Here is a 26,485-nt window from a genome sequence, read left to right on the forward strand (position 1 = left end):
AGAAGTGGTTAATTGGGAGCGTGGCTATGGGGTATATATTTTTTATATGGAGAGTGGAGTCTCTCTCTGCTTCTTGTTCACCATGATGTGACCTGCTTCCCCCTGCCACCCTCTCCCACCATGATGTTCAGCCTCACCTCAAACCCCGAGGAATGAAGCCAGCCTTCTATGGACTAAGACCTCTGAAACTGTGAGCCCTCAAATAAACTTTTCCTCTTCTATAGTTGTTCTGGTCAAATCCTTTAGTCACAGCAGCAAAATCATATAGGGATAGTGCCTAGGACTATATAGATCAGGCGTTATATTGGCACAGTGGAGAGAATGCTGTGAATGGCACCTCTGGTATTAGGTGGTACCCAACCTGTGCAGGCATCTATCCTAGCCCTGGATTCTAGGTCTGGGTAGGTAAACCAGTCAAAGGTTAGAAAGCCATTGCAGGGGCCCTCTAGGAGAGACTGTCCACAGATGAACAAGTGTACTCATGTTTACTCAGTAGAAATATACTACTACCAATTCAGTGGAAGAAAATCATCAACTAACTTTAATGACTACTGAGAATCTGACTTCTCTTCATGGAATATAAGAAGGATCATGTTCCCAGGTGAGGTCCTGGGAGCTAAGTCTATGTGGGAGCAAAGAAAGAGGCATCTACTTAGAGCAATTAGAGACTATCTTGCTAAGTGCAATAAGCCAATCCCCAAATACCAAAGGCTGAATGTTCTCTCTGATATGCAGATGCAAACACCCAATGAGGGGTGTGGAGGGAAGAATAGAAGTTCACTGGATTAGACAGAGGGGAATAAAGGAAAGGGAGAGGGGAAGGGAATAGGAAAGGCAGTAGAATGAATATAGTATAACTTTCCTAAGTTCATATATGAATACACCACCGGTGTAACTCCATATCATGTACAATCACAAGAATGGGAAGTTATGTGTGATGTCAAAATCACTTCTGTCATGTGTATCTAAAAAGAAAAATTCAAAAAATTAAAAAAAAAAAAAATATATATATATATATATATATCTGTAAAAAACCAAAAAATAGACTCATCAGAAAGGAGTCTCCAAAGTCCACTGATTCAGCAATGCTTTTCCCTCTAGTCCAGAAGGGTAACTCTAGTCCCCACATAGAGACTTCGTTTAAGACTTCAAAGGTCCACTCTGAACCTATGTTCAAATGCCCACCTTCATCATGAGTGTCTGAAGAGTCACTAAGCTCGGTGGGGATGTCCTCATTGTCATTGAAGTCCAATGAAGGGGAGTTCACAGGCGCGATGATCTCAATCTTTTCCCCGATGATGTTGTCAATAGCAAGCTCTTTCTCCAGAGTCCCATCGCCTTCCAACACCTCCTCCTCCAGGGGCAGGCCATCAAACTGCAGTGGAGACACCACCAGGGACAACCTGCTTGGATCTACTCTCCAAAGGGAGATTGGAGACATGGCTTTGGAAGCCCTTGCACTCCCAACACAGAAGCTAGGTTGGAGTCATATTCTGGGCCTTTGCTCAGCTCTGCTGCAGGAGATGAGTGAACCCAGCACATGGAGCTGCCCTTCTCAGGCTCGCTATTCACACAGCACACTGACCAACAGGTCAGCAGAGGTGGCACCTGCAGTTCCAGGTCCTTCCTGGAGCCACCCCTCCACCATGCTATGACAATGTCAGCCTGCCTCTAGGGAGAATGCTTTCATTTTCTAACCTTAGAAGTTCCCACAGCCCTTTTTTAAAAGTCATTCTCTCATTAGCACTGGAAGGGAATCAATAAAAATTTTCACATTTTAAAGACAAGCTGAGAGGCAGAAAATGCACAGTAGGCATCAAATGAATAATGTTTTCCTTCTAAGACCAGCTGGCCTGATCCCCAACCCACTGGACTATTAGCCTCCCTTCTCCAGGAGTGCTTTCCTGAGGAACTCCACCCCTTCTTCCACCTGCTAGCACATGCCCCAACCTTCTTCCTTCATTAACATTCTATTTTCTGACTATCAATGCCCCAAGGAGAGAGATCTTCTTAAACATCTTTATAGCCTAATAAAAAGCTAGCACAATGGGGAAATAAACCATAGAAGAACTCAATAAATATTAATCTAATGGATAAATAAGCAATCAACTGTTCTCCAGCTCTATATTCATGAACAACTTTGATTTCAGATCAAGTCAATGAATTAAATATGTACACACATAATACATAAAAGACCTAGAATAATTCTCCACCAGAGGGGAAGACCTGGAGCAGCCCACCAAGAGCCAAGTCCACACAGTGGAGACTTCCAATCTTAGAAGTCAAATCAAATTGTGTAAACCAGGCACCTTGAATCCAGTTGTGGACTCTGAGACTATACTAATAGAACATAGAGAACCCATGTACTCCAGCACATCTCCTCAAGTAAACTAACTGCAATGTACCATACCTCCCTCCACCCACTCCCCAGGTTGGGCTCTGATGGAGACACTGGCCACAGGATCAGGTGGGGGGTGTCAGTGTTCACCATCCATACCGATACGGGGGCTTCGCTGCTTCCAGTGGATGTCAGGGTGCTGTTGGTGATGGATTTCTTGGGCAGCTGTGGGCTGGCGTCTGGCTTGGTCTCGATGCTGCTTTTGGAAGAGCTGTCATTCACTTCATTCTCTTCTACAGGGATCTCCTCACAGTAGCTGAAGGAGGCAACCAGCAAGATGGTGTCAGTTTCAGTGTCAAGAGTGACAACTACTCTAAGATCCTCAGACCTGCCTATTTATCTAAAACTATGGGCCTTCCTGAGTCTTTGATTAGTATATGATCTTTCTTTAACCAAAAATCTGCCCCCTTCATGGCTCTCCTGAGACCTTCTTCCCATCTCACTCCTCCTCTCCCTATATCCTATGTAAAATTTCTGGCTCCAAGCTCAACTTTCCTAGGCATCTTCTTTATATTATCCCTACCCAACAATCACCATTATTCATCTTACCCTATGTTTTGCTCATCAGATTCAATCCCATCCTGATCATTTGAACTTAATATCTGGGTTCTGAGCAGATTTTATTTCCCATATGTTGCCTAAGATAGGACTCTGGATTCAAGTATTCCTTTAGGGTGCTGCACAAATTCTGAATCATAACTAATAAACTCTGCCTTGTACACCTAAGAGGAAAATATCCTTAAGATGAAGTGGGTGCCCTTCTATAGACATTTTAGGAGTACTACAGCAAACTTCCCCCAAAGAAACAATCCTCATTGGCATTAACATCTGACTCTTTACTATCATTTGGTTGCATAACAACTCTGAGTAAATAACCATGTGCATTTTAAATTTTTTTTTCTTTTTTTATTTTTTTTTAATATTTATTTTTTAGTTCTCGGCGGACAAAACATCTTTGTTGGTATGTGGTGCTGAGGATCGAACCCGGGCCACACGCATGCCAGGCGAGCGCGCTACCGCTTGAGCCACATCCCCAGCCCAACCATGTGCATTTTAGAGATAACCAAATAGGCATCCCCTGAGTTTATGTGATACCTCTATAAAAGGCCAGCATTTGTAACCAAGCCCAGGTCTAAGTACCACACACTCAATACTCTTTCCATTCCTCCAGCCTCTCACACAACCACCCAGCCTCCACCTACCTTTCCAACTTCAAGCATACTTTGTCTCAGTCAACTTGCAGGCCCCACTTTTCTTAATCTACCAATAGCATGTGATACTGCGATACCCTCCTTAACACCCTTCCTCGCTTCCATGATTCTAAACTCTTGTAGCATCACTCTTACCTCACTGGAATTTCTTTTAAGATCTCTTGTTCTGCTTCTTCTCACTGAGTGTTCCCAAGCCCAGCCCTTGAACTTCCACTTTTTAGTTTACTTGATTACATGAAGTTTTCACCCAACTTCATGGTTAAAAACTAGTTAACTCCTGAGTTTCCAGACTTTCCAGTGAATTCCACACTCATTCCAAATGACTACTTGACCTCTATACCGGGCTAACAGGCATCTCAGTCTCAACTTGCCTAAAACCAACCTTTAAGCTTCCCTCCAATATTGTTCTGCCTACAGCATTGTTCATCTCAGTTTGAGAACAACTCCATCCTCCCAAATGATAAAACTAAAACACTCTAAAGCCATCTTTGATTCCTTTCTGATCCATCAACAAATCCTTCAAAATATATTCAGGAACTATTTGTCACTGTTTCTACTGCTACCTTCCTGGTCTCAGCCACCATCTCTCATCCAAATTATCTAAATTATTCAACAGCCTCTCCACGGGTTTTTCCACTTCTGTTTGTTTCCCTTCAGTGTATTTAACACAGAGGCCAGAGTGATCCTCTTAGAATGGTAAGTCAGACCTTATCGATTATCTATGCCCAATCTTCCCATCCCACTGAACAAAAGACAATCATCACATGGTCCGAAGTCCATCATTTTCTGCCTCTTCAACCTTCCTAACTTCGTCGCCAACTTATTGGTTCTGCAGCAACAGGCCTGCTGGCTGTTCCCACCCCCACTGCCTCCAGGGCCTGACTCAGATGTACATGTGCTGAGGCCTTCTCTGCTTTTGTATCCCCAGGTTCCCTGGGCAGCCGAGCCTCGGCTTCACTCACCCCATCGTGTTGAAGTCATCGTCAGGGGGCACGTAGTCCTCGTCGTCACTGGTCAGGCCCAGCTCATTCCCATAGCACTGGTGTACAAAGTGCCAGAGCTCCTTGGGGCACAAGGGCTACAGGGGAGAAGAGCCACAACTCAGGTCCTTCCTGTGCAAATTCACCTGTTCTGCAGAGGCACTGAGCCAGACTAGCACCCCTAGAGGTAGGATGTCGAACTACTTGCTGAACTAGAGGACTGTGGGCACCTCCATGACAACCCCATCTGCTTAGGATCTCAGCCTAAGAATGTGGAGTTCAGCAAAGCCAGAAACATGGCCTAGTAGGGCCTGCATGGCCATAGTTAATATAGATGGTGGTGGCTACACTGGGTGGGAGGCTGGGTCAGGGGTTCTCTGTTAGAGTAAAGTCCAAGTCAGAAGCTCTGGAATTACTCTGGCCTTAAAGTAACATGGATTTATTCCATCCAGTCCTGGAACTTATCAATATAAGCACAAGATAGTGTGGTGATTATCTTCCAGGGGCCAGCTGATCCCATTCTGCAAACTTCTGTTGAAGTAATAGACAAGGAAGGCCATGTTTCTGGTTTTATGGCTTGGGAAAACCACTTGGAATGGCTGTCAGAAGCCCATCTGTGGACCAGAAGGGAGACATCCCCTTCTCCTCTGTCAGGACCTCTTCCCTCCTATCTTTGACTTTCATGGACACCCTGGGATACATCTGCCTGCTGTCTGCCAAACCAAGTCCTAGCCTGCTTTTCCATTCAACTTCTCTGTGCTGCCTTCCCTCACCAGTTCTACCTGGCTCAGCTGGTCTGACCATTGTCAGGACAAGCACAGTCTTCATCAGACAGAATTCTTTCTCTGTGTGTCTGTCGGGGGGCTGGGATGAGTTAGGGGACTGAACCCAGGGATGCCCTACCAATGAACTATATCCCCACACTTGAACTAATGAACTATATCCCTGTTTTTCGAGACAGGGTCTCCCTAAGTTTCTTAAACTAGCCTCAAACTTGTGATCCTCCTGCCTATGTCACCTAAGTAGCTGGGATTATAGGTGTGGGACACTGTGCCCAGCTTAGAATTCTTAATAATTATTTTATGAGACATTTAGAAGCTGTAGGGATGTCTTATTTAGAAATGACAGTGGTTGTGATGTGAAAATTCATACCTGCTGTAGGAAACACATTATCATTTTACCATTTTCGATTATTAATAAAGGCAGAAGAACTCAGCTCAAAAAAGCCATAAAAACTTAACCAGTCTCTCAGATGAAAAGAAACTAAATAAATTTGCTCAATTTCTTCAGCTAGTAACTGATTAGAATAAAGGCAGATACATGCACATATTCAAATACATACATGGCAATCGTATTTGTACACTAATCCCTGAGGGAAATCATATACATAGCTTTTTTCCTGTCTTTTGTTCCAGCTTGGAGAGTTTGTCAATACCCAACTGCATTTGAGGGCAATCTCTAAGGGCAGGGACCATGATAATCTATCTGTTTTCTCCCAGGTAATTCAAACATTTCAAAAGTCAATTGGTAGATATCTTAACTAAATTTTCTTCTTTCCTGTTTTGATTCTCTGGTTTCTGCAGCCTTATTGAAAAGTCTGGAACCTCCCACGGTTTGCAAATTCCAGAGACAGAAAATAAGTCATTCAAATGCAACCAATTAATCCAAAGTTCATATCCACACTTCTCTATTCAGCCTGACCTGGTACCCTCAGAGCCAGGTACCAGACAATGAAAGACAGTCCTCCATACCTTAAAGCCTGGTAAGATTATTCAAACTAGCCAACCCTAAACCTGTGTGGGTCCGATTCTCAGTATCACGTATTAATTAGTTAATTTATAAGTCCATCAACAACTAAAAATATTTTTTAAATTAAAAAAAAAAAGGCTCCTGCCCAGGTTTCCCCCTCATCTCTCCACCTCCTGATAGACCCTGGTGCTTCCCCAGTGGCCCGGTGAGGCAGGCTGTCCCCTTGTTTCTAGGGATCTGTGAATCTAAAAGCTTCTTCCTTCATGACAGTCATTCTGTAACTACATGTTTTACTAAATATGATTTTTCAAATCCCATTTCATTTTAAAACAGTGGAACCAACATGCCTTAATTCACAAGTGTATTCCTCCTAGTAGTGCTGAGGACATTCTCTGATAATGTGGAACTTTCAGGACTTAGAATCAATACTACCATGGAAGAATGTGCCCCTCACCGTCTGGGGGATTTCCAGACCATGAGGTGACACAGACTCCCTTGAAGCAATCTTCCCATGAGGTCAGTACCCAAGTGTGAACAACATCCTGGGTGGATGTACATCCTAAGGCTGAAGGAAACAGCTGGGCAGTACTTACCTTCTCAAGGAGAGCATTCTGCCAGAGCCGGAACATCATCATATAGGTTCTATCCCGGGCCCCAAAAGAAGTGAAAAAGTGCTAGATTGGAAGACAAAACGGCAAGAAATACCAGTTAAGATTTACAATATATTGAATGGAGACATGGTCTTCCTTTTAAACTAAAGATACTGACTTCATCCTCAAATACTAATGACTTTTAGTTATCCATAATCAGTACACAGGTACGCTAATGACAGGTCAACATATTGGGGACCTGTGTACCTGGGACCTCTAAGTCCTCACTATTATCAAATCCTTCAGAATTTTTACTACATCCTTTTCAGTATTTTCCTCTCTGGTTTAAAACTTTTATCTCCGTAACAAGAGGAGGCATCAAAGAGTTAGGAAAAGAGAGATCAGGCAGCAGCAATGCAGACAGAGGCAGTATTTTTAAGCCTGGAAGGGACCACCTTTGAGATCATCTGGTTTACCCCCACTGTGTCCTGCCTGGCACAGTGGCACATGCATGTTATTCCAATGACTTGGGAGGCTGAGGCAGAAGGATCACAAGTTCAAAGCCAGTCTCAGCAACTTAACAAGACCCTCAACAACAAAGCAAAACCCTGTCTCAAAACCCTGGGGATATAGCTCATTGGTAAGACACCTTTGGGTTCAATCCTCATTACCCAAAATTCCTTTACCCACCTACTGGAACTGGGTAAGAACTTAGCTGGCAACTAACCTAAATGGAAGGATTACACACAGCCACGGACTCACTAACACTTCTAATTCATTCAACTACTATTTGAATATTTGTGGAGCTAGGCACTATTCTATGTTTAAGGTACAACAGACACAGAACAGAAACGGATCCTGCTCCCAGAGAGCTAACCCATTAATGAAGATCTTTTACAATAAGCAGGAAGCAAGCAGTGGAAAACTAAATTTTACTGTGTACCTACCTACTCAGTGCTTGACAAATGCTATTTTGTACAAGCCATACAAAAAACCTTGGACAATGAATAAAAGTGCTAACAATTAATGCCAGGCTGATGAGGTTAGCAGCCTCCATGATCACAAAGATGGTTAGTGCCAGAAAGAGAATTTGAACCAAAGGCCAGCTGATTCCACACATTCGTGGCTCTTGCCACTGAACTGTCTTGAGTCATGGGAATTGTAGACTGTCTTCCACAGAAACCTAGCCCACCCTTAGCTTTGGATCTCTTTGCCTTCAAGTTCTGCTTAAAGGTCAAAGATCACTGATTTTCCTATCCTAAATTTTATCTACCACATTCTCCTCATACTGATAAGGACAACCCATTTCCTATCAGACCTACTTCCAGTTTGTGTAGTGCTTTACAACTTAATGTTTTCAAATATGTGATGTTATTTCAATGCTCGGTTTGGATACTGGGTCAATTTCACACATGAGGAAACAGGCTCAGAGAGGTTACCTAGCGCCTACAGTCATGGGGCCCACATTCAGGTCCTCTGGCTCCACATTCAGTGCTGCACCAGGCCCCTCTCCCCCTACTCAGCCTCTAGCCACCCAGTCCATGCCATGCCAAGAGTCGCTCTGGGAGTTTGCTTCTCCCTCATGGCCTTTTGCCCCAATCCTCCTAGCCTTCAGATTAATGCAATTTAAGGGCAGAAATACAGGAGTAGGGAAAGTAGGGTGTGAAGGGTGCAGGGTGGGCGGGGAGAAAGGCCAGAATTTGGCTGCACTTACCTTTTCTGAATCAGTGCAAACTTGGATAGCATTGGGGATGAGGCGAGCTGTTTTTTCTTTTGTCATGGAGCAGATATCTTTCAAACGGACTGTCAGCTGACACCCCCGCAGGGACAGAGGATGGACAACAAGAGGAGGCAACAAAGAATTAGGTAGAGTGGGGCAGCATCAATGCAGACGGAGGAAATCAGATCATGGCTCACATATTTCTAATCCTGGAAGGGACCACCTTTGAGATCATCTGGTTTACCCCCTTCTGTCACAGTGGCCACATAGCGAGGTAAAGACTAAGCCTTGTCTACAGTCATGGATATCTTGATTCTTGGTCTAGGAAGATTTTTTTTCTTTCTTTCTCATTTCTAGTCTGCTAAATATGCGGTGATACTGCAAAGGTTTTTCCACTTAAAGAAACACTGAACATAGGTGCTGGATAGAACAATAAAAATCATCCACTTAATCTTTCTCTATTTTATAAGAATGAGGGAAGGAAAGGACTGGCCTATCATCCTACAGCTAATTAACTGCAGAACCCAGAAAACATGCAGGCCAAGTCTTTTGAGCCCCAAGGTCAATGCCCTGTCTACTATGCCTCCCTCTGCAGTTAACTCGCACTAAATAACTGCATTCGCCAAAAGTAAATGCTCTTTTTGCCCTCTTCCACATCCAAAAGGTGGGAGGGAAATATATGGCAGAGGAGACCCCACTACTGGGACTCATACACGAATGGATATCCTTTAAGACTCTGTCATGTGTTTTTGTAAACTATGCAAAGGTTTGAAGAGAACACAAAGTCAGGCAAAGGAGGGAAGTGAGGGCAAATTGCTCAGCCCTGGCCAAGAAGACAGCCCAAGGGAGCAAGTCCCAGGTCTTTTCTTTCTTCTTTCCCAGTACTGGGAATCAAACCACGTTGCCTTGCACATGCTAGGCAAGTGCTCTACCACTAAACTATACCCCTAGCCTGAGTCCTAGATCTTTACCAGAGTTTCCCAGCGGAAGATGTTGCTGTAGAAGCAGATCCAATTTTCTGAGAGGTAGAGTCGGCCCTGAAGAAGAATGTCTCTTTGGAGTGCACATGAGTAATCTGTGGTAGGAAGCAGGACAAGAGGAAGCTCAGAGGCAGGAAGCATTTTTAGCAAACTGTAGACCTGTCATCGCTCCCACCAGCACTAGGGGAACCAAATCGCCTACGGTGACTCGGTGTGTGAGACACTGAAACTAGCAGCCAAGAAGACCCAGGCATCTCATGATCAGAAACATGGAGGTGGTAAAATACGCTACTGCCTAGAGGCAGGATGAATGTGACAGCAGAGGGGGCCAGGAAAGCTAGGGATAAGGAGGTCAATAAAATTCAATTCCTTTTCCACCACCGATGACCATGCCAATCCCTTCCACTGCTTGATCATCTACAGAGGTAAGTGTTCCAGGTACTTCCTATAGGTTGGGCTCTTGCCATAAACTGGGTGCTCAGCCCAGAGCCCTGCCAGCCAGGGCCAGTGTTCTGACATGCTCTCTCCAGATATACAAGCTCACTTGGGTAGGCTCTCAGCCTCTAGCCAGAAGCAGTCTGGGTGCTATCTCTACAACTCCCAGACTTCTGCCTGGCCCCTCCCAGGGTTCCCAGCTCACCAACAATGAGGCGCTCCGTGTCTGGAAGTTGCTTAAAGAGCTTTCTGAAGTCTTCATTTCTCTGCTTGTAAGTGGGGCTTAACACCTGCATAACAGTGGCCATGGTTAGTGAAAAGTACTCAGTTTCTGTGGGTTAGAGGAGCACTTGCTTCTGTTAAATAGGTAAAGGTAAGGCTCTGCTACCCTAGAGGCCCTAGAAAGCCAGCTCAGGAAAGGGCGCATGGCATGGAACAACAGTGCAGAGAACCGGATCCTGCAAAACTGTGTGTCCAGCATCCATCAGTGAGAAAAATATCAAAAAATAAAGCCAGGGCCCACTTATGTCCCAAGAAGACAAAGGAAGAAGGGACACCTGCAGGTTGCTTCCTGAAGCCCACCATGCCAGCTGTTGGTGCTCTGCTTTCTGCCAGCTGGTAGAACCACTGAGAGAGTAAAGCAGGGGCCTCAGGAGACAAATCAGCACCCAGCAGGACTTGGGACAGGATGGGGAGCACACCTTTCAGAAGTTGCTGTTATAACTAACACAGTGAGAACCTGGATGCGTGTGAAAGACATGACTTAGAAAAAAAAAAATTGTAAGAGTGCTTTTAAAAAAGATCATAAAACCAGTGCCTAAAAAAGCACATGGTATAGAGGATTTAAAAGCATATCCAGCACACAAGGCACCAAATTCCCTTCCCATCTTTACAAGATGATCCACCAACACCTACAGTACCAGTGAAGAAACTAAGGCCAGAGAGAAGCCCCCTGCCCCTGTCCACATGACCACTGGCCCCGTGACAAGACTAAAAAATGGGGACTCTGTTATCACATAAGCCCTAGGAGGCCAGATGAGAAGCAGGGACCTGGTAGGGAAAACAAGCGCAGAGAATCTGACCCTGCAACATGCTTTGCATCTCTGGCCCTGCCCTGTGCCCTACCACCACCTGGGCCACTAGATGCCCCCTGTGCCCACCTCATTTTCACAGGGGCCTTGGTACAGGCTCAAACCCATGGACTGCCTTAGCAAGTCCTCCTTAGAGATGAGCCAGGTGAATAAATAGAGGAACTCTTAACAATCTTAAAACTAAATAAATACAAACAAAAAAATGTAAGTACCCAAAGACAAAGGACACCCAACGATGAAACATAAACTACACAGAAGGACATTTGCACTCCACCCGGCAATGCATTGACCTATTTATGCAGGAAAAAAAAATACTATTGACCCTCAGCCAGGAGCTCGTGCCTGAGGACGGATCGTCCTGCTGGTGGTGACACATGGGTCTTGGCCTTTTTCACTTTTTCACCCACTTCCCTGGGAATCTGCTGCATAAAGCTGTGGTGGTGAGGGAACAACCTTTCAACTGCTCGTTTTGGGTGTTTTCTACAGAGCTAAATGGATCATGAGGGAACCAAAGCTGGGGTCTGCTGACATCTACATGCTGCACTGCCTACCTGAGCTGTGGACAAATGGTCTTTGTACTAAAGAAAGAGGAGCTTTCAGGAAGATACGGGGAGAGAAAATGACATGCCTTTAGTTTGGAGAGGTTTGGGGGAGATGAACACAGGAAAGTACAGGGGAGGAAAAAAGTATTTCTAACTACTTTGTCCAGTTAATTAAATTTTCAGCCTTTGTTCTTGGCTTATTTACAGAATGAGCTCCACTTGCAATAATGTGTGCCCTGTTAACTTCCCCCCAAACAATGGCATGTGTTCATAGAACCCCAACTTTCAAAACCACCTGCCATGTGTTTGAATCAGGATTGAATCAGGACAATTGCAGGTTGACATCAAGAAGCCTATGACTTCTATGGCCAAAAAAGACCTCAGATACAATAATCTTCTGGTCTTTGTATTAGTTCCAGGCTGGCACTGAGTCATCTAACCCACATGGCCCCCGGCCTCTTGGAACAGAGTCCACACATTGGAAACTCTTGCTTTACTACCTGGTCACCAGTATGGTCCCCTCCTGTCTAACTAGCCTTCTAGAACTGCAGTAAACCTGACACGGAAAGAGCTGTTACCATATAACAAGCACAGACTCAGCCCATCACATGCATCACTGCATCTGACCACAAGGTGGTTTTTATTATCCTACCTTATACTGAACAAAAGTGAGGTACAAAGAGGCCGAGCCCTGTTCTTGTGCCAAGAAGGAAACAAGAGCCATCCACAATAGCCCAATCTCTCAAGATGAGATGTTCACCTGCTCTACAGCCCCACCAGCCTTCCAGGATCAGACTGAGGAGTGACCTATCAGTGGCCACAAACCCTTTCAGGTGAAACTGAACATAATGAGACATCCTGATGAGGAAACAGATGCCTGGAAGTTCTCCTGTTTCTAGGTTTTCTTCCATGTTGCCCTCTCCCCCCTATTTCTCTTATATCCAGTGAGAGCCCAGACATCTATAGAGATGGAAGTGCAGGAGTCTGGCCACAATCTCCCAAACACAGGCAGATCAAGAGTGCTACTCCTCTCTTCTGCTTGGAACAAAGCTGTAGTGGTTGAGAGGGGGCAAGCGAGTCTTCTAAAGATTTACTCCATATTTGCACAGAGATATCCTTATTCTACCAGGCTCTCGATCAGTGCGAGTGGCCAGCCTCTCCCCACTGCAACCCAAAGTGCTGAGACACGTTAGGTGGGCATGGTTGGCCTGCAACCACATGCTGTCTTGAAGCCAGGGGACCCTGGCCCTCTACCTCCCACCCCAGGCACTCCTAAAGCAATCTCCTCCAAAGGTGAGGCATGGCTCGCCTATTTAAATGGCTGAAGAAGTTTGGTTCAAGAGTTGTCAAATCTGGGGCCCTTGGGGGGCAAAGCCAAGTGGGGCATGTGAGGGTGCAAAAACTGGTCACAGAGAGAAATCAGGTCACACACTCACGGCTGGGACTTCCTCAGATCCATGCAAGCAACAGTGTCCAGCACCAGCAGGTTCATCGAGAAATCTCCTTGAGGACCACCATAACGTCGGGCTTTCCTGCTCCAACAGGAGGCTCCAGAGAACCCCAGACTCCATCAAAGATTCCATCGCAACACTCTTCCACAGCTCCCTCTGCCAGTGGAGCCCAGCTCCTTGGCTCTGACTCCCAACTGTCCCCACAGGACGAAAACAAGTGGCCTCACTGGGACTGAATTGCAGAAGGATGACCTCTGGCTTTTGGACAGAGGGTCTGTGTGACCCCAGCCAATGTCCTTTTCTCTCCCAGAGCTGTGAAAAGCTTCACAAGTGAGAGGATGTGATCAGCATAGCTCTTGGGACAGGCTGGATGACCAGTGACCCACAGCTGGGCTCTGCTCTGTCCTTGTTGGCAGGTCTTCAGGCTCAGGTAGCCCAGAGGGGCTGTGGTCAAGCACCTCCTTGATCAGTGCAGTCACCCCCAAGAGTCCATCAGAGGCCTGAAGATGCAGACACAGCAGGCAGATAGTGCTGGCTGAGGGTTCTCGAGGGCAGGCCCCGGGTGGACAGGCAAACCTCCCAGGAATAGAATGCCTCACGGCCAGGTCCAGAGGTCCAGCTACTCACACACAGCCAAGTGACTCATAGTTGGTGGGAAGCTCCGGAGAGCCACTTGAAGGCTCAGCTCCCTGGTCTCGATCTGTCCCACAGAGTGGCACGTTAATCAACGTGCAATCTACCCAGGGTAGGCTGGGGCTGCTATGACTCACATCCCTCACCCAGGCAGAGCGGCCACCAGTCAGCAGCAGCCTGCTCTCCTCCCCACCCCTGCAACACACCCCTTTTCCCTTTAGACCCCGCTCCTTTTAGCTGGACAGCAAACAACTTCTTTGTTAAGAATCACCGTGGCAGGAGGGAGGGAGGCAGGGTGGTGGGCGGGAAGGGCCAGAGCCCTGCACATGCTTCAAGTTACAGGATCTGGGTGATGGTCCTGGCCAATGTCCTGCAGTAACCCCTGGCCCAGCCTGGCCTCCCCAGCAGATGTTTCCTGCAATGGAAAGTTGCTGGCCAGGGCTCCAAGTGGGGGGAGAGGCAGGGGAGGTGCTAAGGGCACTACTCTTATGATGAAATCTGAAATTTGAGACTCAGACAGCCAGGGACTTCTTAGGGACACACTCTCCCTTTGCTGGCCCATCCATGTACCAACTGCCCTGTAACTGCTGCTGGTGACTTGGGATTTAATAACAGATCTAGTGAGTCTCACATGTGCTAGCCTGGAAGAAGTTGGGCAGATAGCCTGGGGAAGTTGAGGTCAACAGCTTTGGGGTCTGGATGAGGCACCTCGTTCCTTTCCAAAGACCCTGCCCCACCTTCAGCATTAATAGGAGGGAGGGATGGAGGCCAAGTGGATTCGCAGACAGCTGCTCAGGCCTTGAGGGCAAAGGAGCAATGCTAAGTGCAGAGAATTTGGCCCCTTGTCAGAGGGGGCAGCCAAATATAGAGAAGAATGGGAGCTAGGCCAATAGGGGCAAGAAAGCCTCCAGACAGGGGCACTCAAACAGGCCTGAGACAGTGGGACTGCAGAGACGCAGATTGGGGCAGCTCCCTCACCCTCCCCAACTAGGCCACCTTACCAGGAGGGTCTTGGGCCTGTTCCTGAGGAAGGACAGAGTGCCTTTGTCCTAGGAGCCCTAGGAGTTTGGTACTACAGTAGTACTCAAACTTCAGCAATATTTAAAAATCATCCAGTGAACATATTAAAGAAAACAGACTCCTGAGTCCTAGACCCACAGATGTTAATCAAGAGTAATCTGGGTTGACCCCGGTAAATCTCCCCCAAATCATCTCCTAACAATCCCCTCTGCCTCCCTCTCAACAGACACCCACTGAAGGCTGCCATTCATGGTGCCAGGTAACCTACTTCATTGGACTTCCATCTCCCCCAGGAAGGATCCATGCTTCAAACAGCTTCATGGCTTCCACAGAAGTCAACATGATGTGTTTCAGTAGCAGGGGTTCAAAATTTATTTACCAAATGAATGCATTCCTTATACCCCTCTCTAACTGTTCCCATCAACGATACATTTTGTGTGCATACATGCTTACTCATATGGGGATCCCTGACTTGCACATCTGGCTTCTCAAAGCCTAGTCCCTGCTCACAGTCTCTCCAGCACTGTCAAGCTTCTCTCTGTCTTGTATGTCAGTTCCACCCTCAGCACCATGAATTCCATTTTCAATGCAGCAATTCCATTTTCCTCTCTTCAGAGCCACACCACATCCCAAGATACAGGCGGTAGATAGTTCTAAAAGTCTCGGATCCTTAAAATAATTCCCAGGAAACATTTGATTACAAGCCATTGATACAAGCCACTATTTAGGTGAGATAGGAAAAGTACACACCCAGAGAGATAACACCCTGGGAGATGAGTCTCAGTAAGCCTCAGTCTTGGTTTCCTCTATCCATTCACCAAGGGCTGGGCAGGGCAGGGCAGGAGACTGAGCACCAGGAATTACCTTGGGCTAAACATTAACTCTATGGCAAACATCAGGTACTGGGACCAAATGGTACCCCCTTCCCGAGTTCAGCAGGAAGGAGGAGGTGGGGCACTAAGGAGAAAAACAAATGGATTCTGGTAGAACACCTCACATACTGCCCCCCCCCCCCAAACCCGGAGAAACTAGTTAAGATCCACAAAGGAAATCCTGGTGCTCCAACCTAATCTGGTAGGCAGAAGCCAGATAAAGCCAGATTGGGACAACCAAAAGGGAATGGTGACTGATCATCAGGGATGGGTACGAGGCAGAAGGGTGGGGAAAGAGGTGGGCTGGGAAAGGGGTCTCACCTGCAGAGGTGACACAACTCTGGAGAGAGTTAAGGATGGGATGTCAGGGGGAGAAGAGATCAGGAAGACTCTTCAAGTTATCTGTAAATGCTGGGCACAGTGACACATGCCTATAATCCCAGTGGCTTAGGTGGCTAAGGCAGGAGGACTCCTTTCAGCTCTCCTACTTTCTCCACTGCCTCTAACCACAATACCTGGAATATCATTTCTATAAAGCTTTGTTCTTTAGCATTCAAACCGAGCCATCCAGACCTGCTTGACATTCCACAGGATTGCCACTGACCCTTCCTCCCTTCCAGAAAGCCAGCATCCCTAATGCGGGAGCAGCAGGTGACTAGGATGCTAGGTCTCTGCCTAGCATGAGGCTCCTGTCCTGGTTGCCATGGAGATGGCTAACATCTCAGTAGTGAGATGAGGTAGAGTTGCGTGTTATCTGCCCAGCTGAGGCACAGCCAAGAGACCTCTGTGACCCTGTCTCACCTGAGATTCATGCCCACTCTGGTCCCGACTTTGTTACCCTCAACTCATCCCATGGTTCTTTGCTGAAGGCAAAGCCCCGTCTCTGCTTGTATCTCTACCTCATTTCTGCAGGGGCCATGCCTCACCCCCTAAACTAGACACTTTGCTGAATAAAACTGGGGTGGTAAAGAAGGAAAAGAAGAAGCAAGTGTAACCTGGCCTCAGGGCAGTGGTACAAGGCAGGCTCTTCAAACCCCACCCCTGACCTGATATTGTCTCTCTTCAGCCAATCCTTGCATCCCAGGGTCCAGCCAGGTCCATTGTGTAACCCACTCTTTAGATCAAGGTAGTTTGTCCTAGTGATGACAGCTCCTCCCTGGCTAAATATATGAAGTAAAATGCTCCATCTTCTGCAGGCAAGTGGCAGGTGAAGGTAGAGGCTGGAGTGTGGGTGGGGAGGTGGTAGGTGGGCTTCCTCTCACATCAGACTCAAACCACTCAAACGGGCCTCGGATGCCCAGGCAATGGGCAGCACTCTGTTGAGCCCTGATTGTCACTCCTCTCTCTCTCATTGGCCAAGGGTATCTACTGTCCCCAGGGCTCAGGATTACAAAGCCTGAAGGACTTCTAAGTACCATGATGGAGTCTGAGGCATCAGGACAGTTGGAAAGCTGACAGTAGTATCTGGAAAAGATTAGAAGAAACACTGCTGGGCAGACTAAGAAGGGGAGATGGGGTCCTCCCTGGAGGTCAGATTCCAACCAGCCCAGGGCACTGCAGGTGACAGATAAGAGGTCTGAGAGATGAAGAAAAACAGAAGCCAGGTCAAAAAACAGAGGCAGGGCAGGGCCTCCTGAAGGAGTGTAAGTGAGCTACTACAGGGCAGTGCTGGGGAGCAGCGGGTATTCAACCGAAGCTTCCCCTGACAGCACATCTGAACACAAGTGCCCATGTGTGTGCACTGAAAGAGAGGGTGCCCAGCTAGCCCAGGGCACAGGTGTGGGCATGGCAGGTGCCAGGAGACTTTCTATGTATTGATTCAGGTGACTCTGGGAACAACCAGGTCAGGGCTTGCTGTTCCAGCCTGGAAACAACCACGCTTGGGCCAGTGTCGTGGGTAAGTATGCTGGCACTATTGGAGAGGACCTACGAGGGTGGACATCTAGCGAGTATAACGGGCAGCACTCTGCTTGCTCCACAGAGGCCCAGCTGTGGAAAAGTCCAAGCTGGGGAGTCACCCTCGGCCTCAGGAAGAAAGCAAGGTTCTTACTTGGGGGCGGAGGGTACTGTCCCAAAGGCCCATTTCCAGTGCTGCTTTCTACTGGCCTTCCAGTATGGCAGTAACTGATTACCTTCCAGAAGTGCTACCTCTGGTGATGAAAACATATGAAGGAAATATGGAAATAAAATGAAATAAGAGATGATCAACTGTGTAAATCCCAGTCAGGCCTCCTGACCTCTTTAGTTAGGCCACTGGGGGCCACTTGCCACCTCTCAGCTTCTGCCTCTTCCTCTCAATGTTTATCTGCTATTTCTCTTTCTCTCCTCATGTTTATTCCTTTCTGCTGCCTGCACCAGTAGAACCCTGCATCAGGACTCTACTGCAGACATTCAGCAGGGCCAAGAAGAAAGCAGCCCTATGGAGGGCAGTCACAAAGAGCCACACAGACGGCAGAGGGCTTCGCCCAGGTTGGTTACCCTGGAGGAGGGCTGGAAGGGTCAGTGAAGTTCCACTGCTGCAGCAAGTCTCTGGTTGCAAGTAGAATCAGCCAGGAACTAGGGCTCCAGCCATGCTCGGTTCCTCCACAGTCAGGGGAACCTCGGCTTCCGGGACCCCAGAGGGCAGCTGGCCCAACCCATCCTCTAGCCAAGAGATAGCACCTCCTAGCTTGTCACCAAACTGAGTCTATGTGGGGTTGAAGGAGAAAGACTTAGAGGTGAAAGGGGTAGAAGAGAGAAAGTAAAAGCTATTAGAATCAGGGAGAAAAAGTAAGCCAGGCAGAAGGATGGAACCAGAGCTGGAGAAAAAAAAAAAGATGGGAGAAAGGCGGTCAGAGAGCAAAGAGCAGAGAAATACACAAGAAAGGGAAAAGCAAGACAAAACAGAAGGGACTGAGCTAAAAAGCAACAAAAGAGAGAAATAGAAAGATAAGAGGAGGATATCAGCAACAAGAAAAAGGACTTTAATGTTCAAATTTGCGTGTTTTAATTCTCTAGTAAGCCTGCAAGTGTGTATTTTCTGTTCCTCTTTGGGGGCTCTATTTCATGCAGTGCTGCTCAAAAAGGAATTCTTGGGCAAAAGATGTCCTGACCACAGCTGGGACAGGGACAGCTCCCAGAAAGCACAGCTATCACTCCTCTTCCCCTCCCCAACACAGGGTGCTTCTGGATCCTCGATCACAGGAGCTCTGAGCAGTTTGGAGAGACCTGAGGCCAGAGGCCAGGTGACTCCCTGATGGGTCAAGGGGAAGAAGCAAGCATGAGTGTTGTGGCTTTTCTCCCACCCCAGGTCATCTCAACCCTTGACTCCCTCCTATCAGCAAAGCCCACTTGGGATGCTGGGTGGGGCTGAGGCCTGCAGATCGATCAATAACACCCATGAAAGACAGGCCACAAAATGAGATGGCATGTTCCTGACACAAAATGAGTCACAAAATGAGATGGCATGTTCCTGACTTTGAGGAACTGCTGCCATGTATGAAAACACGCAGCCCACATGTGTGATTTGGACCTAGTCCCATATGAAACCCAAGCCCCTCCCAGAGACCACTCTCTCTACCCTCCATCTGTCATTCACACCTCCTGCTGGAGCAAAACCACATGTAAGGAGGGGCCAAAGATGGCATTCCCATGACCAGAGTCTAGTACGAAGGCCAGTAGGCTCAGAGAAAGGAAGGTGAGGTACGAAGCCAGGCCATGGTGAAACAAGCCAGTTCCCCCAGAAAGGCTGGCTAAGAGACCTTGGTCAGCTGCTCTTCAGAGGAAGAGTTCAAAGTCCTAAACCTCAGTGTATATGACCAAGAGGATGTGGCTTTTGCAAGGACTGCTTACTCTGCAAACACTTTCTCAATATGAAAAAAAGTGGATGGATGGTTGAAGTGCCACCCTGAGTGACTTAAGAAATGGTCCTAATCACACCTTCACCATAGACCCAAGGTCAGGGGATGTCTTCTGGGAAGAGCATGCTTTGGGGCAGAAGCCAAACTACATTACATAGGACAGCCTCTCAGTTCCTGAAGGAAAGTCCTATGGGCTGTATCTTCCCCAAGATGTCTTAATTATTAAGGATGGAAAGTTTGGCCTGAAGTTCATACCCCTGCCCCAGTCCTCTCAGACTCTTCTCCCCTTCTAGGATGCAGAAGGGGCTTATCCAAGAGTTCTGGGAGACCACAGGGGATAAACCAGACCATCCCTCCTGGTGTCACTGAATCAAATCCTCCCTCACCAGGGCTGCCCTGTCTTGCTACAGAGGAAAACTATTCTATTTGGTCTGGGGAAGAAGGAAGCAGATTAGGGGGAAAGGCCATGGGGAAGCCAAACAGCACTCCCACTTCCCCCTCCCAGCTGCCCACCTCTACCCCACCCCCCATAGACCCGACAAGAAGAGAAACAGGAATACTTACGTTGTACCAACTCTGGCTTTTCTGAAAAAACAAATCAAAGAGAAAAGTAAAATTAGTCATGGAGGAGATGCGGGGAGTGGCCAGTCTGGCTCCAGAGGGAAGGACACATAGATAGCAGAGGGTGGGCAGGGAGGACGAATCCAAGTGCAGCTGAATGCTTCCCATGTTGCTGCTCAGGAGGGGTCCTCCTTTCTCAGCTCCAGAAAGGAGGCCCAGGGAGCAGTCCATGCTGGAAGCCCCACCGGGTTGGGGCGGTTGGGGAGGCAGGCAGCGGCAGCACCAGCTAGCGCTCAATTGGAAGGGAGTCGGAGCCCCATCAGCTTCTTCTGATGGGGATGCGGGATGCTCTGGAGGCATCCGAGACCCAGTCCCCAATGGGCCCTGATCAGAAGCAAAGTACAGATGGAGACCAACCCAGCCTTCTGCTCCAAGTCAGCTTCTCTAGAGAAGGCAGGGTGGGACACTTCGGTGACAGGGGAAGAGAAGGGACTGCCTGAAATCACCTTCAAGCTATTCTCTCAGTTAGCAGATGAGTGAATTCCTTCTTATAATCTCAACAACTGGCTGATGACGTAAGTGATAATAGCAGTGGAATGACTGTGGGTTCTTTGTGTAATTTCTAAAGGTCCTTTCCAACTCCAAGTGTTATAATTCAGTATCAGCAAAACCATACTCCACCCCAGCTCCAGAAGTCAGAAGTTCTCCATTTGCAGTCCCCTGGAAGAATGGGATCTGAAACTCTCCCAAGGAAAGAGGGATGACTAGATTATGCCTCGTCTTATTTCCCATCTCCACCAACAGAATTCATTTGTATACATCCCAGTGGGATGATAGACAGAAACTTCACCTCCAGGTCAAAACTTCAACCTGACCCAGAGGTACGGATCCTATGCATAATTAGCAGCCCTCATCCCCTCCCCTGGTGTTAAGAGGGCAGCCACTGTCTCAGCTTGTCTGTAGGGCATGTGTCTGGTGGGGTGAAGGTGACCGGACCAGGGTGTTGGTGAGTATGACCACAATGATGATGAGAGAGTCAAGGGACCAATCTCCCCTCACTAGACCCTTCTATTCCATCAGAAGAAACTGGAGACACATTTTGAAGGTAACATGAATCTGCAGAGGCTCTGGAGAGGGGCAAGAAAGGATTAGCCATGGACGTGCTGTCCCTGGTTTCCACCCTCGCACCAACCTCACTAGCCAAGACTGTGGCTAAGATGGCAGATGGCAAAGCTAGCTCTCAATTCCCCTCTGCAAGGGACTCTCCATGGTCATTCCCCAAAACACCATCCATGGCCTAATCCTGAAGTCACATACTGCTACCATAGTATCATCCCCTCTGCCAATCCAGGGGCCTTAGAAGGTAAAGGGCTAAATCTGGATACTCAAGAACAACCATTTCATCATGCAAGGGGATATTGCTATATGGGAATCCTAGACCCGAAAACTCTCCAAAAAGCATTTTAGTCAAGGTTCCCTTGTCTGGAGGAGGGTGGATGGGACAAGCAGGCTGCATCTAACTTGATCTGTGCCTCAGGATGTCTTACTTCCTGGGTGCTCACACAGAGACTCTTGACACTTGAGACCACAGAGCATGGGGCTGTGCAGATGTTCACAGCATGCACTTCCCAATATCAGGAAGGTGCATTCTTGGAGTTGCTGCCTCAACTGCCTCACAGTTTCCTTGAACTTCATTAATACCAAACCAGGTCATCAGACCTCTGCTTTGAAGATGAGAAAGGTTCCTATCATCTGCACCTGCTATCTCATTCCTTGTCCTGGCCTTTGTATAAGACCCTAGGAGCAAAGAGGACAACTGGAACTTGGGTATGGGGTAGGAGATCCCAGATTCTTTGGGATTCCTCTCCATGGTGCCCTCCCTCCTGTCCCATGTAGAAGAAAAGACATTCCCCTTCTATGCACTGGCATCAAGACTCCTGCCCCTTCTGAATCTGTATGGAACAAAGAGTTTCAGGCATCACAAAAAGCTTTAACCAGAAACCCCCTTTTGTCTCATCTCTAACTAGCTCTGTGATAACTTTGGGTCTAATATTTGCTCTTTTGAAAAAGGTAGATGAGAACAGATATTCTTAAATACTCGAAAGGTGAAATACACCATCCAGAGCAAGGACTCCTGGCTCCACCCCTAACCAGCTAACTCTGATCAGCTTCTCATCTGTCATCACTGAGATTGCCTCTGAGGCAAATGAGGACCTATGCCTCCAGCAAAATCCACATTAGACACAGAGACTATCCATAGCAGGCACAAGTTTCTGAGCTTGACCAACCTCTTGGAGGTCAATTACATCTTCATGGCTGTGTATTCCTGGGACTAAGTCCTAAAGGAGCCAATTACAGGGAAATCAGGGAGGTTGCCGGCCTGGGATATTGAGAAGGGGAGAAAGGCAGATGCCTTCCCTTGTAAGCTCATTAGAACACCCCTACTTGGAAGACAGAACCAGAGGGGAAGAAGGGGCAGAACTAGGGAAGGGGACGTGGGGTTCCTTTAGCTTATACACAAATTTGGCCAAAAGGTGAAGGAGGAGTAGGGAAAAGAGAGCTGTCAGAGACAGGAATTGATCAGGGCTCATTTGGTGTTTCCATTGCCTTTCCTAGAAGGCAGCTAAAGAGCACAGACTGGAAGGTACACCAAGCCCCCCAAAATAGACCCAAGTCACCTCAAGGTGGTCTCCTGCTCCAAATCCAAAAACATCTTCCAGAGCCAAGGCTCAGAGAGCCTGGAGACAGGATTGGGGTGGAGGTGGGGCTGGGGTGGATGAGGACTACAAGCTCTACATTTAGTAGCAGTTAGGGACCAAAAAAAAAAAAAAAAAAAAATCTTACTTTGATCAGGTTAAGTCTGTCATACTGAAAAGAAAACCAAGAAAACCACAGAAATTAGAAATATTTTCAAAAGGGAAAAAATGTCAAGGAGTACTAGCACCACAGCACAGGGTGATGCTATGCACCCAGAGAGGTGCAATGGAGGGCCAAAGCCAAGAACTTACTGTCCCCATCACCTTGGCACCACCTAGGCAGGTCAGGGCAGGGGAGGACAGGTTGCTTCCAGGAGTAGGTGGGAGCAGGAAAGCAGGCCTTGGCTCCCTCTATTGGGTATAGGCTGTCACTACCAAGTGAGGTCTGGATGGTGGAGCAAGGGCAGGGATTCCTGGGAGTGGGGTCAGCCTGAGTTCCCTAGCCTATGCTCTGGAAAGAAGAAAGCAACAACCTCTATTGCATAAAGTTCAAGAGTGTGAGACCTTAGGGATGGTCTATTCCAACCCCAACATGAATAAATAGAGGCCAGAGAAGAAAAGAGACTGGGCATTAGTTCTTACTCTGGGGAGAAGAGGAGGCATTCTTAGCTTAAATGGAAAACACAAGAGGTGATCTTTCCTAGAGGATGGACAGGAGACAGGGAGTGAGGTGGCCTAGCTATGATTATAACATTGACAGCTCTGGCTCTCAGATTCCTCACTATGGACATATTTGGTCAACCTGGGAAGATGTTCCGTGGAATGTTGGTGTGTCTCCACTCTACCAGGACACCCCACACTGGGCCTCACCCCTGCAGCATTCCCTCACAATCTGTTCCAGCCCTGGCTTGCATGCAACCTTTTTCCTGTATTGGTTCCCATGTCCCTCTTTTGCAGTCTGTGTGTCTCACACATGCATGCCCCAGATGGACCATGGTCCTATTTTCACTCTGTTTAGAGGACAGCCGGGTTAGAGTGATGGTCATGACTGGTGGGAGAACAGGGTGGGGAATGGGTGTTCCAAGCCAGGGAACTCAATGAGTCTGTCTATCTGGATGGTTCTGCTTCAGTCCCTTCTCCTCAAAGGGAGAGAAAAACACAATGGCTCAGTCACCTCCCATACCTCAGCTCCTTAGGAAATGGGGGCCAAGATTAGCTCTTGATTCACAGATCACCTCTCAATTCCTTTGTAATGCCTCTCCAAACTCCTACTCTGATTATACCTGTTTTCTGCAATGTGTCTTGGCTACTCAAACTCAGTGATTTGTCCTGCCTGTCAATTCATATATCTTGAAGTACTTATGTTTTTTGTTTTGGCTTTTCCTTTTTTTTTTTTTTTTCTTTTTTGGTTCTAGGAATTTAACACAAGGGCCTCTATCCCCAAGCCACATTAAGTTGCTGAGCCTGGCTTCAAATTTGTGATTCTCCTGCCTCAGCCTCCCTAGTCACTGGAATCATAGGTATGTACCACCATACCTGCCTACTTGTGAGATTTTAAATCAGGTTTGGCTTATATATAACCTGGGCAACACTGTCTACACCCTCAAAATTAAATTGTGGGCCTGGTTTCCCCCCAAAAGACTATAACACTTTGAAGATTGAAATCAATCTCATTACTGGGTACTTGCCTATTGAACCCACCATCCACCCAAAGCGCATACTCTTTAAGTGGTGACCAGTGACATCAGTAAGAATCACAGTGCCCACCAAATACCATAAAAAATCACCTTAGGATGGAAAAGTGGGTGAAGCAAAGAGGAAGAATAACCTGATGTCCACGTCCAATCAGACCAACCCTCCCTTCAACTGGGCCTTGAGCACTATCATATCAACTATGGCAGATGTACAAGCACTCTGGAGGGACAGATGAAGGTCACACCAAACCCCATTTTCAGAAATCAGCCATGCCTGCACCTGCCCCACCACTTGAACCCAGAGAGTTCCTGCTGGCTTCCTCCCCTGTCCACAACCAGCTATCTATCATCATTGAACATCCTCAGATCTACATTGTACTTCCAGGCTAAAGATCACAGAATGCAGAATTAGCTTTGCAGCCTCTTGTTCTTCCTGAAGGAAAGAACTGCTGCCATTCCCCTCCTCCCCAAGGCACCTACAGGGACTTGGGGCTGTTACAAGGCATCCTCCCTTAGCTTCCACTTCTAGCTGCAACCATTCCTCGGGGCTGATTCCCCGAGTCTCACCACTCTACAACACCTTTTGCTTACCCAACATTTGTTCAAATTCCCTTCAAGCCTCAGAGATCCTAGGTCTGGGAAAGACTCTGACTCTTGTCTCCTGCCCTGCTCCCATTCTCCAGGGCCTGCCTGGGTTACTGTCAACATTCTTCAATCTCCAGGTGCATCTCTGCGCCCTCTTTGATCAAGACTCAGGATCTTAACACCACAAACCCAGACCCTGGGTAGAAGGTGGAAGCAGTAAGGGGCCCTGGTATGGGCAGTGGGTGGAAACAGTGAGAGGTGCCCCAGCTAAGTAGCTTCTCTGAGGGGGGAGAAAAGGAACATGCCTGGCAGAGTTCCTGCAGTTGCTGCACCAGAGAACTCATTGACCTGAATTCCTGACCTCCGTCAGCACGTCCTTCCTGCCCATCTCAAATCACTACTGCCAGGGAAGCCAGAATCACCCACCAAGGGTGACTACAGGCACCTGTAATATGACAGGATGGGGCGTACCCCACCCAGGAATGAAAATCCCTCTGCCAGACTCTGCTTCGAGAAGGCACCATATAAGGAGGGAATAAATTCTAACCAGAGGCAGTGTTTGGGGAGCAGGCAGACATGGGGGAGCAGGGACAGGGTCTGTTCTCCGACCTCAGGTGCAATAGGAATGGGCCCAGTTACTTCCAAGCCAGCCTTCCAGGGAACAGTGGGGCCGGCCCTTCTGGGAAAGGGACCAAGCAGGACACATGGGCAGAATTGGCTGGGGCGGAGGGCAGGGATGCTGAGCACTACAGACAATTCAACACTAGAGGGGAGATAAAAAAGACAGAGACAAAAGATGGCTTACTTTTGAGAGGCGCTTGTGAGACTAAGACCATGCATGCAAAGAAGGTATTTGGGAAGTGGTGGGGAAGAAGAGGAAGAACAAGAAATCAAAAGACAAATTCAGGTGGGAAACCAGTACCCATGCCTCCCTGGGGTCCCCGGCCCCTTCCCAGGTCCTGGGAGTCAGTTGGTGAAGAGAAGCTTCCTGAAGGAGCACCTGAGCAGGTATGCCTCCTGCTTCCCAAAGGACCAAGGGTAAAGGGGAACTCTCTGGGAAACCAGAACCAATCTGGGGCTTTGTGCATATCCTTGGGGGTAGGGGCCCTGGTGTTCAGGTGGACATGCCTAAAAGGGATGGAAAAGCCCTTTCACTGCCCTCTCCGCCAGATGAGTACCAAGTGGGTTAGTACAAAGATGAGGCAGGATGGTGGCTAGAGAGGTTAAAAACAGCATTCTGGGAAGTTCTCTGAAGACTATCTACTATCTTCCTGGGAACACAGTTGTCCTCAGATAATGCTCCCTTCTACTCCAGTTCTGAGGACCAAAATTGAAGACTGTAACAGAGATAAATAAATGACCCCTCCTCCAATCCCTTAAGCATCTCTCTTCCAGATCTCAAGGGACATGAGTCTCCTTAGCTCCCAAAGAGAGATAG

At 47.7% G+C, this 26,485-nt stretch overlaps 1 protein-coding gene across 13 annotated transcripts in view; it reads right to left on the reverse strand.

Moving 5' to 3' along the window:
- Window positions 1-26,485, reverse strand: part of GRAMD1B (GRAM domain containing 1B) — a 180,447-nt gene that overhangs the window by 18,746 nt on the left and 135,216 nt on the right. For 11 of the 13 annotated variants that reach the window (XM_081278473.1, XM_081278472.1, XM_081278465.1 and 8 more), the window contains 8 exons: window positions 20,076-20,096; window positions 10,269-10,353; window positions 9,620-9,723; window positions 8,643-8,738; window positions 6,932-7,012; window positions 4,572-4,687; window positions 2,498-2,654; window positions 1,186-1,375 (listed from right to left, as the gene is read on the reverse strand). In XM_081278473.1, the coding sequence (XP_081134599.1) occupies window positions 1,186-1,375; window positions 2,498-2,654; window positions 4,572-4,687; window positions 6,932-7,012; window positions 8,643-8,738; window positions 9,620-9,723; window positions 10,269-10,353; window positions 20,076-20,096 (850 nt within the window). Of the gene's footprint in view, window positions 1-1,185; window positions 1,376-2,497; window positions 2,655-4,571; window positions 4,688-6,931; window positions 7,013-8,642; window positions 8,739-9,619; window positions 9,724-10,268; window positions 10,354-13,132; window positions 13,978-20,075; window positions 20,097-26,485 lie in introns of those variants that run through there. The other 2 variants (XM_081278478.1, XM_081278469.1) reach the window with 2 other exon arrangements.

This window comes from Spermophilus citellus (assembly GCF_964194105.1).
Source record: "Spermophilus citellus genome assembly, chromosome: 2".
NCBI lineage: Eukaryota > Metazoa > Chordata > Mammalia > Rodentia > Sciuridae > Spermophilus > Spermophilus citellus.